General features: G+C 38.4%; 1 protein-coding gene across 3 annotated transcripts in view; it reads left to right on the plus strand.

Moving 5' to 3' along the window:
• Nucleotides 1-13,690, plus strand: part of TXNRD1 (thioredoxin reductase 1) — a 48,128-nt gene extending 34,438 nt beyond the window's left edge. For 2 of the 3 annotated variants that reach the window (XM_027659079.1, XM_027659086.1), the window contains 5 exons: nucleotides 1,518-1,674; nucleotides 4,582-4,689; nucleotides 6,508-6,603; nucleotides 8,697-8,831; nucleotides 11,989-13,690. In XM_027659079.1, the coding sequence (XP_027514880.1) occupies nucleotides 1,518-1,674; nucleotides 4,582-4,689; nucleotides 6,508-6,603; nucleotides 8,697-8,831; nucleotides 11,989-12,051 (559 nt within the window). In that variant the 3' untranslated portion in view covers nucleotides 12,052-13,690. The remainder of the gene's footprint in view (nucleotides 1-1,517; nucleotides 1,675-4,581; nucleotides 4,690-6,507; nucleotides 6,604-8,696; nucleotides 8,832-11,988) is intronic. The other variant, XM_027659096.1, reaches the window with a different exon arrangement.
• The last annotated feature ends 357 nt before the right edge of the window (nucleotides 13,691-14,047 follow it).

Consider the following 14,047-nt stretch of genomic DNA (forward strand, 5'->3'; position numbering starts at 1 on the left):
ACAAATTTGTCCCCTGTTTGTATACACTTGAATGGGAGACTGTTGCAGAAAGCTGCATTTTCTCCCACAGTGCTGCCACATTTGCTTATTTGATAATGAACAATCAATTCCTAATTGCTGGGACTCAAAAGTGTCTGTTCCATTCTGTCTAGGTTCACAGGTCAGTCTCAGCTTCTTCCAGTTACAGAGTTTTCTAGACTCTGCCGGTTGTTCCTTGTACTCCTTTATTCTCATCTCCTCGTTTTTGTCTCTCTCACCCCTTGGAGCAGAGATCTGTGTGTTCACACAGGCTTTTAGTGCAGCGAGTTCTGTTTATATTTTAATATCTTATTTTGAAAGATAAGGTCCAAGTAGCAATCCTTAAACTCACAGGTGGAGTTCTTGATGTGTTTTAGGTTTTGGAGGAGTTTATTTCTTGCCTTGGAGCAACTCTTGGGAACAATCTGTCTCTTGTAGAGGAGTATTTAATGTTTAATGTAGTGAGGTCGTTGCACCAGGGAGTGGAGCTATCAGTAACATTTTCAATATCAGTAACTAAAACATCTTCCAGAGATGTGAGGCCTCAAAGATCTTCCCTTTGAAGAAAAGACACAGGACCGTGAACTTGACCACTGCAGGGGTTTTATATATGAACACAGTGACTGATGTTGCCAAAGGGAACTGTTGTGATATTCCAAATAAGTGGAACTTTTGGTCCACTCAAAATTGACAGACCTATGTTGTCTTGCTGAACAGGGCACATCTTTCTGATGTCAGGACACCTATTACTAGCTTAACAGAATGAACTATAAAGTTACTAACATAAACTGTATTATTGTTAATGAGCAAATTTGAGGAAGTTGGATTTTTAATATGGGAATTCCACTGGTCTCGCAAGTGACTGTTTGACTGTTTCTGTACCTGTCTGGTTTCCCTGTTACATGTGTTTCCTGTGGTGATTACTACACTATCTCATTTATTGATGAAGTAGGAAATATTAATAATTAAAGCCTTCCATTAGCTCAGTACACTTACAGCTAAAAAGCCTGCTGGCTGTCCCTTAGGTAGGGTGTCTAACAGCTTGACCTATCTCTGAGTAGTACCCTGAAGGATAAGTATCTATAAACTGCTTCAGTCACTGGACTGGAATTTCAGCAGTGGAAAAATTCTTTTGTCTACAAGTGGAGTGGGAGAATGTCTCTTCCTTTAATTCCTGAAAGTTGCCTGTACACAGCTCAGCTGGTGGTAGAGTGTTTGAGGAAAAGATCTATGCCTCACCAATGATTCAGGAGACAAATTGCAACTTCAGAGGCTACCTCCTTGTCCAGTGTGTGAATTCCTGTAGTTTTGGTCAAATTTGCACTACATTACATTCTTGCCTAAGTCTGTAAGATTGTGAATATGACTTCTTTCCCTCATACTTCACATATGTGTCTTTCTCTTAAAGCTAAAGGGTCTAACTCCTGCAAGGTTATTTACACCTCCAGTCTTCAGAGCAGCACACTTAGATCTTTTTTCTCGTTTAATTCCAATTGCAGAACAGGAAAAATTCCTGTCAGTGATGAGGAGCAAACAAATGTGCCGTACATCTATGCTGTTGGAGATATACTGCAGGACAAGCTGGAACTCACACCAGTGGCAATCCAGGCAGGAAGATTGTTAGTTCGGAGGCTTTATGCTGGGGCAACCACTAAGGTAAGGAAACAGTTGCCACAAAACACTGTCACTGCTCTACTTCTAAGTGAAGAGTACAAGCCTACTTGTTTATGGAAAACCCAGAAGAATTTAAAGGATTAGCTTTGATGATCATTTTAATTTTCCCCTGGCAAAGATATTACTGCAGATGTGTTCTGCTAATTGTGTGGGATGAAATTAATACTTTATGGATTAAACAGTAGTCCCTTTTTTTTTCCTTTTAAGTGGGTTTATTTTTCTCTCTGAGTATAATGATAATAAAATTTACTGAGATAATTTAGCTTGTTTTTAACTCTACCACCTTCCCTAAAAGTCAACAATCTTCCCCATCCTATTAAATGCTTTAAATCCAATTCATAGGCAGTTTACTAAACCTACCTATGATCCCTAAATAGAGTACAATAGGAGTTTGTGGTGCTCTTAATTTCCAGTATTATTTCCACTAATTTTTTTCACCTCTCATCCATGTATTTTCAATGTAATACATGATCTGAGTTGTAATTGAATATGGATGCAAAGGAAGGTCAGAGGTACTGATAACTCAGCACATATTTATACCTGAGTAGTTGAAATAATCGATTCGGTGTTTATGGTTCATATTAGTGCAGTTGTGGGTTTCAGCCAGGTTATGGGAACAGTACGGGTGCTCATCTACACCTTATGTTTAAACCAGGAGGAAAGAAGAGTGCCTTTAAAGAACTGGTATCCAGGCACCACTGGCGTGGGTGCTTGTCTCAGCTTCATAACCACAGGGCATGAGCATAAGGGTTTCTTCTCTTTTAGACCCTGCTGAATTCCTATCAGGTTCAACTGTCGGCCAGATTTAGAGCTTGATTGAGTTGTTTGTTTTACGTTGGCAGGTATTGTGGTAGCAGAATTCTGAATCAGTGGGCAGAATGTCACTGCGTTAGCCAGGCAAAGTTTAAGGAACTGTAGCAGAAGCCAGGTTTTTTTCATACTGCAATACTATGGATATGTCTTCATTTACATTTTATGCCAGATAACAGTCTCTTAAGGTACAAAAATCCTTATGCTGCCAAAGGAAGCATTATCTCATTCAATGAATTCTAAAAATGAGTAACTACTTAAATTGGAACCTGGCTTACTTTATGTTGTAACAAATCTGGAAAAGGTGATTGTATGAAACATAATGAGGTGTTATGGATAGGTGGGGAAAGGACAGTAATCAGCATCTTAGTTGATCCCCAGTCACAAAGGAAATTAATTAAAGTTGAAGTCTATAGAAAATCAAATTACTGGAAATTAGATAGAGCTAACCAGCCTTCTATTCTGTTTTGGCAGAACAACTAATTTGGTGGGTATGGGAAGAGCAGGGGATGTTTGTTTACTTTGACTCTAGTAAAGGCTTTTGAGACTGTCTCCCATAACATTGTCATAGACAAATGGATAAAGTACAGACTGGGTAAGTGGGCAGTGAGGTGGATTGAACAGCCAGGTTTAAAGGGCTGTGACCAGCATTACAAAGACCAGCTGCAGGCCAGTCACTGGTGGTGTACCACAGGGTTGGACACTCGCTCCAGTACTGTATAACATCTGAATTAATGAATCTGGATGATAAGACAAAATGCACCCTCAGCAAGTTTGCAGGTGATACAAAACTGGAAGAAATGACTGGTGCATCTGGTGTTTGTGCTGTCACTCAGAGTGGAGAAGTGGGTCAGACTGGAGAAATGGACTGACGGGAATCTCACAGAGTTCAGTAAGAAGTGAAATGTCCTGCACCTGAGGAGGAATAATCCCATGTGCCAGCATGGGCTGGGAACTCACCAACTGGAAAGCAGCTGGGCAGACAAAGCTTCAATAGGTTTGGAGGGCAAGTTGACTGTGAGCCAGCAACGTACTCTCATTGCAAAGAAGGCCAGGGATATCCTGGGCTGCATCCTGCAGATGCATCCTGGCAGAGCATTGCCATCAGGTGGAGGGAAGTGACCTTTTCCATTCCAGTTGACTTTGGTGAGACAGATTTGATTTTGTGTCCAGTTTTGGGATCCCCAGTACAAGAAGGACAAGGCAAGTCCAGCAAAGGGCCATGACTATGATTAAAGTACTAGAACATCTGACACATGAGGAGAGGCTGAGACAGCTGGTAATTTAAATACCCTACAGAAGAGGTGGTTTGAGGGGCCCTTATATCAATGTGTATTTATGCCTGAGGGTAGGGAGTAAAAAAGATAGAGCCAGACTCTTTCCAGTGGTATAAAGTGCAAGGGCAAGAAGCAATGGATTCAAACTGAAACACAGGAAAATTCCATTTGAGCATAAGAAAAAACTGCTTTACAGTGAGGGTGGTCAGGCCCAGAAGTTGCCCAGAGAGGAAGCCTCTGCAACACTCTAAAGCTGCAGTGAAGTCAAGAATCGGTGTTTGCCTCTTATGATATGTGACTGGGCACCTGGTATCAGCTCTTGTTCTAGCTGTCCCCCAGAAGGGCTGTACTCCATGTCTTTGGTTCTTTGATGTTCCTAGGCCACAGCTGATAAAAAAAAATTATGATTTTTTAATGGTGGTAGTGCTTTTGCAGCATCTCCAACTAAAAGTAGTATGCTTTATAGAAATGGTTGAACAGTCTGCTGTTCTACTGTTTTTATCTCCATTTTGACCTGTATCTGGTATGTTTTTAAAATAGGGCACTGAATTTCCTTTTCCGTTTAATCTGTGCACACTAATGTTAGTGTGGCCTTAAACTGTCTTTTTGTTCTTGCTCTAGTTAACACCTCTGGAATGGACAAAACCAAAACTGTACCTTAATTTAAAACAATTTAAAAAAAAACAGAAGAGCTTTCAGAATTGTGAATAATCCAGCTTTTCTTCCTGTGTTTCAGACTGCTGAGTGCTGATTTTATTACTGATGTTGTATGTTTTTTTGTTTTGTTTTGAATGCCACACAGTGTGACTATGTGAATGTTCCAACTACTGTATTTACTCCTTTGGAGTATGGAGCCTGTGGGTACTCTGAAGAGACCGCAGTGGAGAAATTTGGGGAGGAAAACATTGAGGTAAATGCCTTAATTTCATCTGGGCTTTAGGTTTCCAATTTGTGATTTAAAATAATGTTAAGAGTCAATTAACACAGCATTCTGTGCTCTGATGTAAGGGCAGGAGCTGACTGGGTACATTTTTTGTCTTCCTTGGCTGTTCCCGGACATGTTATAAAAATAATCCTCAATTCCAATAGTTCTAATTGCAGATATGTTCTATTTTTGGCAAACAGGGACTTGAAGGTGGAATATTTGGTTTAAAAAAAAAAAGAAAAAGGGTTTCTTTGTGCCTGCAAATACTTCAGGATAAATTAAAACTGGGTATGGGCTGGAAGCAATATACTGGTTTTAATGTCAAAGTGGAGCTTTTTGTAACTACAGTGGTGGCAAATTCCTTACCATGGAGATTTTTACTTTATAAAGCCAAATGTTATGCTCATTTTTCCTGTTTACTTTGACTTTGTGAAGAGGTATGTGCTTAATTTTACTCACATGAGTAATCCCTTTTCATTCACTGGGATTGCTGGTCCAGAGTGAAATTAGACATATATGAGCACTTAGTGCCTGAGGCTGTTCTTACAAAATACTGTACTGACCACATTACAGAAAGCATAAGGGGAGGAAATCTCACAATAAAACGAACTTTTGTGTCCTGCAAATGTCACCTGAGGAGCATTATTTGGAGGAATAAGCAGATAAGTGGCAGTTCATGAAGTTGAGAACTTATGTCCCTCTTAGCTGACATTTTCTGAAATGGATGTGGAGAAAAAGAAGTAAATATGACTCAAAATGTCAGTGTGTAAAGTAATGTTAACCTGACCACAGGGCAAAGGCTTACATTCTTTTCTGCCCACAAAGTTTGCATATACCCAGTCAAATTTTTGTTATTGAGTGAAATTCTTGCTGTTATATGTGAAACACTGGATGCTTTGTTGCGAAAAATGCGTTTTTGATTTTCAAAACTGTTTTTTAAAATGTGCATCTAGAAGCATTTGTGTTCTGCCTAAGTCCTCATTTAGTGAATTCTGACCTCTTTATCATGTCACTTTCTTGACTTTTTTTGCAAGCCTCAGTAAGATTATTGAGCGCATCTGTCATTCAGGCCTGTTAAATTTCAGTTTGATAGCGATGCTTATAAATGCTTTGTAACCCCATTAATGTGGCAAAATGTCAAGCTGCCTCTCCTAGTTTGTGAAGGAATATTTTTTTACTGGAGTTGTGATCAATTCAAATTTTATTTCAACCAGCAATCGATTTTAGATTAGCTTATAATGGGAGCTGCCAGGAGTTCTCGGTAGAACTGTGCCTAAAAATGCCCCGTCATTTTCTGATGTATGTGCTGTACAGGTGGGTGAAAAGCCTTACCTGCAATTTGGGATTTGTCCAGTTGGGGCAGGCAGGAAAATGTTTCTTTAAGTACTTTCCCTTTTGCAGTGATATTCTCATTTCTCCTAAAACCAGGCTCTGAGGCTATTTCTTCCCTTTTTCTGCTCAGAGGAACATTTTTGCCTTCATTTCAAGTAGACGCAGAGACAGTAGTCTTCTCTGAGGGAAGGCTGTGATTTTGTAGTTTAATGAGAGCATGGTGAACTGCTTCCTGGAACTTTAATATACTTATGGCTTCTCCTTTTTTAATTACTGGATGACACCAGCACTTGTTTTGCAAAGACTTCCTTCTCTGGCATTCATCAAGGGGAAAGAGCATCACCCTGATTTCAGATATTCTGAATGCTATGTACATAACTCATTATTTAAGATAATCTGGCAGTTTTTGAAAGATCATACTCTCTACTTGGAAATTACATAACTCCTTTCTAACCTGTGTTGTACTTCCAGGTGTACCATAGTCATTTCTGGCCTCTGGAGTGGACTGTGCCATCCAGAGACAACAACAAATGCTATGCAAAGATAATTTGCAATATTCAAGATAACGTAAGTGCATCTTTCTTTCCAGGGAAAACAGTATCTTTATGTTCATCACAGGGACCATTGATGATACAACGTCTATAAATAGGTTGTTTCTAACAAATTAAAATTGATTTAAATTTGTCTACCTTTTGAAATGTAGTAAATATTTATAGTGATACAATACTCCTGTTTATACAAAATCAACCCTTAGTAAAAAAGAAAATTCTACCATTGCTATTTGTATATGGTACTTCTTTCATACATGTAAAATGAAAAGTAGATATCTCTAAGACTGTTCATTAACTTTGAAAAGTGAGCAAATCAATGCATGTAGAAATGGTTAGAATTTTTATTGGTTTATTCTCTCCTCCCCAAGCTTGGACATTCTTTTCTGGGAGATTCTTCTCTCTGAAATGGAGGCATCTCAGAAACCATCACAACTTGTAACCTCTGCAAACCCACACGTGCTTATAAAACTCTTGAGCTTGTTCTAACAGGATAATGTATTTTGCCTGCACAAATCTCATTTAGGGTGATAATGCCAGGATTATCCATGGACTAGGATAAAATTTCCTGGCAGTGGAAATGTACAGCACCTGCTGAAGCAAAAGCAAAATTACTAACTGGTTAAAAGAATTGGTGTGTCCATCTCTGAATGATCACCACGTGTTTAATTGATGATTTTAATAATATGAATTATTATGAAGACTAATATGCTGTTAAAATATATTCCTGCTAACATAGTGGCATATCTATCTGTCCTTAATTTTGTAAAATTTGCAAACCTGTCAGATTTTGACCATATCCTCTATCTGGAGGAGTTTGCACTACTGTGGAAGGTATCTTAGAACCCATAGTTATGTTCTAATTCAAAGTTACTTAAGAAAATGAAAAGGCTTAATGGTGATTTAAAGTGTTTCATTACTTTGTTTTCATTTCTTGTCCTGAAAATTTGAAACATGTTTAGATATCTAGAGGTAGAGTTGAAAGTTACCCTGGATGAAAAATAATTCAGTAACTATTTAAAACTCTCATTACCTTGGTTGCATTACTATGGTTTTATTCTTACATATGTCTCTATTTTAAAGGAAAATAAGGATAATTCCATTTTAGTTATTACCCAATTATAGCTTTTCTTATTTAAATAAACCCTGTGGTAAATCTCAGTCCTCAGGCTGAATGAATAATAACTTTTCAGTGTACTGAGTATCCACTACATCCAATATATGTGATATTTAGTGGAAAGAACAGACAACTTTTGATACCCAACTGGGCTACATCTATGCTCAGCAAAATCTGATTAATTCCCTGAAGGCCACTAAAGCCCACAGCAGTTGGCATGTGCTAAAGGAGACTTAGTTTTCTTTAGGAAAAGCAGGTCAAGTCAGTACAGCTTGTTCTGTTGAGTGTTTTCTGAGGATGCATGTGCAGTTTGACGTATTTTGCGACTGAACAGTAATATAGATATGAGAAGTGTGATTAGTGTCTTCCTTCTAACTGGATGTTTGTTTTGCCAGTCTCTAGGTATGTTGTCTCCCAATGAAAGCAAACACTGCAACCAGAGCAGTCATCAGTTTTGTTATAATACACTTCTTGCCACCAGTTTTGTCTGGTTAGCCACAGCTTCAGCTTGTGGCCCTTTGCTGTAAGCAACTATCGAACTGAAAATTCTTCCAAAGACACAGACCATGTAGCCACCTACCATAGGCCCTGCTGTTGAAAACCAGGGTGCTCATCTTTACTTAGGCAAGCATTCTGTTAGAATAACTTGCCTGAATAAAATTGAAATTCATGTTTGCAATTTGGACACACATAATCGAGCATAGAGCATGGGGTGTATTAAATTTGTATGCTGCTGATGTAAGTGCAGGACTCTTGTACAAAACTTTGCAAGGAACTCCTGAGCTCCTAGTTGAATCTTTGCAGAGAGAGAACAAAATTATACCATCTCCCATCTGTTGATGCTAATGATAGTTCACATTTTAGTGGTTACATTAATTTGTGATATATTTTGTGAGCTGGTTAAGTTATGTACCCTGAGTAAGAAAACACTACATGTTGTCTAAAGAGAACTGAACGCATGATTGTGCTTGCATTTGATTACCTTTGGCATTTAGGAGAGAGTCATTGGTTTCCATGTCCTTGGTCCAAATGCTGGAGAAGTCACCCAAGGGTTTGCAGCCGCCATTAAATGTGGGATGACAAAAGAACAGCTGGACAACACCATTGGAATTCATCCTGTCTGTGCCGAGGTTTGTATCTGAAGTCACCTCATAGCCCAGCTTTCATGGCATTCTGGGATTGGGTGTTGGAATTCTGAATAACAGAACTCTGTTAAAGGGGTCCAAATTTGGAGGAAAGGACAGGAAATTACCTGGGTTTAATATTTAGAACTCTAACATTTAGGTTTAATCTGGGAAATTTAATTTTTTTTCGAGTGTATTCATTTGTGAAAAGTTTATGGCCTCACTTAATCCAGTGCTCTCTCTACTGGGAAGTATAGAATTTTCCTCCCACTCAAGATTATGAAGGGTTATGATACTATTTCTACTAGAGTGGTGGTAAAACTAGATTGGGGTACACAAAATAGGCTTATAAACTGGTGCTGTGGAAGGGGACAAGTTATGTGACAATTTTTCTATTAGATTCTGCCCTTTTAAAGATTTTTCCTTTATTCTGTAGACCTTCACTTCATGAGGCCACACAAACATTTCTTCTTGTGTTTGTCTTACTGTTCCTCTTTAATGAGGAGCTCAATTTTCTGTAACAGCTGTGGGACAGCTCCTCCCAGATGTATATCAGAGATGCTCCATTGACTTTAGTAGCATTAGGATGAGTTTATATTAGCTGAGGATCCCTGAAAGCATGTTCATGACCCAAGTCTTTGTACAGAATCTCTGTTTGCACCTGCTTGTGTGAGCTACAGAGTGTTGCAAGGGTGCACCAGGATGCTGCTCTGCAGAAGTGACGTCCACCTCTCTTGTTTTATGTTTCCAAGGTGGTACAGTGTAAGCAATGTAATATGAACTCCATTAATGGAATGGACTGCTAGCAATCTGAATCATCTTCAAAGCATCCACAATATAGATCCTGTTCTTCTCTGTAGTATCATCTGATGGTGTTCTTGAAAGCCCTTGGAGAGGGGTAGCGTGTCCTTATCTTACCAGGGGCCCTGTGGAGGGGGATCTCTGAGGGAGGCATTCAAACCTGTGAACTCAAGTGGGATATTAGCATATGCAGTGTGAAGAGAGGATGATAGTCATAATTTATTCTGGACATCTGAGCTGCTAAAATTGAAACTGAATAGAATGATGATTAGACATAATTCAGGGGAGGTAGTTTCAGATAATCATATTTGTTTGAGTGGGGGAGGAAGAAATTGGCTCAGGAGAAATACGCTCTTTAGAAGCTCCAGGGAACAGCGATCATTTCTAGTGACAGTCTTCGAAAGACTTTTTTATACTTTTACTTAATTTAACCTCTTGAGCAGTAAACAAAAATCAAAGTGCAAGATAACAGTCTTTGATTAAAAAAATGCTTTAAAATTGTTTGGAATTTGTGAGGAATGAGCATATTTGGATGAATAGAATTATGGATAATAACGGTGTTATTTTTAACTTAAATCCATGTAAAAGCTAAGGAAAATGAAGTCTGATTTGAGCAGGATGGGGCAGTGTTATGGGGTTAAATGCTGACACCTTCACTGGCACTAGTACTAATTCACTGCTGAGTCTTCTGTGAAACGTGCTATTATTCCACTTGAAGAAGACCTTAAGACTGAGGGTCCCATTCTCACTGCTTTCAAATTAGAGCTAGATTTCACTTCTCTTATTTGAGCAGTGTTTTATTCTGCAGAAAACACGAGCTCAGAATGGAACTTCTTCCCAGGCGAAGTCCAAATAATTGCGAGCACAATTGTTAGGACCTCAGCCTTACAGAGAATTACATCTCAGCCTTGATTGTACTGTGCTGCTTGAAATACAGGCAGGTATAATCAAGCATCTGCTGAGATGATTCTTTCAGCTAGCTAACAATGGCTTTCCAGCCGTTGGATCTAAGATTTTGTCTTCACTAAAATAATGAACAAATTCTGTCAAAAAACTCGTGTTTCCAGTAATTATCAAATGATTCCCCATTGGCTTACTAGCCTTAGGGAGCTGTGTGGTCCCCTAGCACACCTGGAGCTTGTAGTCAGGCCAGGAAGAAAGCAGATAAATTTTGCACATTTTAATCTTGGTCTTTCAAAGTGAAATAACAATAAATAAAGATTCCCGTATGTTTTCAGCCTGTGGATCAGAAATAAAGAGTTCAAAACCCTGCCTCAAGCAATGCACTATAGTTTAAATATATCAGTGTTCTTCTGCCATATACATTAGGCTTGCATTTGTCTTCCTGATTTGTGCGTAATGCTTTATGTGCTTATAGAAAATGGAAGAGGTTTATCATTTATTGATGTTGTTCTCTGAAGAGCTGCTAGCAGCCTTAATGCAGCAAAGCTTCTACTTAGAGAAATATAGGGCTTTCTGATCCCCATTATCTTTAGGTACTCCAATGTTATTTGCATAACTGAAATGTGTATGTACTTTATTCTGTGCTAAGTTTATTCTTCCTGAGAGATGGCTTTGATGATAGCTAATTATTGCAACTTTGAAGCATTTAGATAGCAGTGGTTTTGATTTCCTTTTTTCCTTTCTATATTATAACTATGCAAAACTATGCAATTATTTGCATAGTAAAGTTATAATATTAAGTAAGTTTTTGTAGAATTTTTCTTCCTGAATCTGTTAATTTTACAATAATTAGTTTTGGATATATTGTTTTGTTTAAAGTGACCTGAAAGCAGTAAAGATTGGAATTTTTCAAACTGGTTTTACTGAGTGTTTCATAGCTATTGTCAAGATACAATACAGATCCCAGACATAGTACTTATATCAGCTATCAGTTCCACATTTCTATAATGTCTAGAAAGGCACAAAAGCAAAATTTATGTTCTCTCCAAATGCTGTGGCCTTGGGTTAACTTCACTTTCCCAAACAAAGAAGTTATCTTGGAGCTCTAAAGACACTTATTCATTCAGTGCACAGACCAGCGTTTATTATTTCTGAGCTCTTTCCCACAGTAAAAACTTAGGGCATTAAGACATGAGGTGGTGTAAAGCCATGTGACTTCCTTAATACATTCTTTTCCACTGTAAAAGGAAGACCATAAGGTGAATGAAGAGAACAAAGGTTATTTGTATGTGTGTGTGCTTTCTTGTGCCAAGGATTTTAAATGCACGATTTTCATTATTATTTTATTACTTGAAGAAATGGCTGCAGTTTTGAGCATCATGCCCAAGTTAATCTTTCAGATTAAAAAAAAAGATTCATTTTAGCCATACTAAGAATCTTTCTTTTTCTCTCTCTTAAGGTATTCACCACCCTGTCCGTGACTAAGCGTTCTGGTGAAGACACCCTCGTGAGTGGATGCTGAGGTTAAAGAGCCCCATTCCTGTTATTGCCAGAGACTGGCTTTCACCGCAGTGTCTGACTTGTGCTATTCAGAAGAGATGTTTTGGGAGAAGTCATCCTCAGACACCTGCAGAAATGTGTAGAGCTTAACCTGGACATTCCATGGTCCTGAGGAGAAGAGCACTGTGGAAGTTGGTCACTTGTGGTGATTGGCTGGCAATGAACAACGCAATGGGAATATTGACTGTCGAGCTGGCGATTAGCAGGGCATTTAATGAATGCTTTCATGAAGTCATAGCCTGAAGCCTGCATTGTCTGGTGGGCAGTGATGGAAGAACTGCTAACACAGCTGGACAACAACTGTTTTGCTTTGGTTTTATTCTTCTCTAGTTTCTTTCCTGAACATTCCTTTCTAGTTCTTTCTGGAACAAAGAACTTCCCAACTCAGAAAAATTCTCACAGTTTCAGATAACTGTATAGTGCCCCTGTGTGCTGTGTTATGACACAGCAACTGCAAGGTCTCCTCATGAGCATGCATTTTACCAGCCCATATGCTTATGGAGGAGAAGTTGTATCTACTTGTTTGATCGTGACGAAAAAGATAGCCTTGGAAAAAAATTTAGCACCATCTGAAATAGCATATTTCTGGCCTTCCAAATTGACTCTGTTGTGACTTTTTATTTAGAGAGCCTTGTAAGTGAAAACATTCTTCTTAGAGAGAAAGGAACGTACTTTTTATTAAGGCCTTTTTATACAGAAAGTTGTTGGGTTTTTTCCCTGAGAGTAACAGTCATGTGTATTACACAGATGTGATGATCTTAGCTTTTCGTGAAGCTTATGGGATTATAATTAATCCAATTTGGAACTGACAGAATGCCAGTGTTGAATGAATTATGCTTCCAGGAACTCTGTGCAACTGTATTAAATTTGAGTAAATTCCTTCCTCTGCAGGTGAGCTGTTGTAAGCTGCCCTGTTTCAGGTCTAAATTGGCCTCTTCGAACACAACAGTATTGAGACTTTCCCTGAGATTAGTGGGCCTGTAAAATAAAAAAAAAAACCAACCCAACCAAACATCCCCTAAAACAACCAACTAAACAAAACCCCCACTCAACCTCCAAAAACCAATAATGAAAAGTCTGTTGTGTAGATAGGGCCTAAAAGTTGTATTTAGTTCCATGTGCAGTTTGTTTTATATTTAATTAAGAAAAAAATACTTTGATATTTTCCATGGAAATCTCTATTTTAAGATTCTTGAATATACCTCCTGTATTGGATAATCTACCTACACATTTGTCAAGAAATTACAAAAATGCCTCTTTTAAATAGAAATTAATGTGCTTTGTGATCTGGTTTTCCATTTCCCTCTCTTTTTAGCAGCAAGGTTCGGATTACTTTTATTAAATGGTTCTTGGGAGTTTAGTACTGGGGTGTGAATAAGGGATGAATTCTCCAGCACTGTGGGCACAATGCCTTATGCCGAAATTCCTACCTGATAACAAATTCATGTATTTATACGGAGATTTCTAAAATAGTGTTGTAAGTTATTTTTATAAACTCATACCTAACTGAAGGATTTTTAAACATGTTTTGTATGGCATCTAGATGGTCTGTGATGGTATTTTTCTGGCCAGTTTATTAAATAAATTGAATATTTGCACAAGCAGATGCTCATTTTGTTACCTCTTCTAAGCAGACACCAGATGACAGCAAGCCGACTGTTTTTTCCAAGGCCAGAAGAGGGCACCATGATAAACCCAACAATCTCTTGAATTTTGAAGGTAGATACTTCTCTGAAAGACAGGGATTGAGGCTGTTTCATGTGAAATTTTTTTTGCATGTTAAACGCTTGAGAAGGACATAATTAAAAACAAGAAATTAATTAGGAAAAAAATCTTCCACTATTTGCGTTATCTGCCATCTGTGTAACTTCTGAAAGCCCGAGAGTGCAGGTTTCTGAGCTGTTGGGCAGTGTAGCTGCTCATATTTAAACACGTGGATAGCAGCATTTTCAATCAGG

The sequence above is a fragment of the Corapipo altera genome, unplaced genomic scaffold (genome assembly GCF_003945725.1).
Source record: "Corapipo altera isolate COAL_440 unplaced genomic scaffold, ASM394572v1 1, whole genome shotgun sequence".
Lineage (NCBI taxonomy): Eukaryota > Metazoa > Chordata > Aves > Passeriformes > Pipridae > Corapipo > Corapipo altera.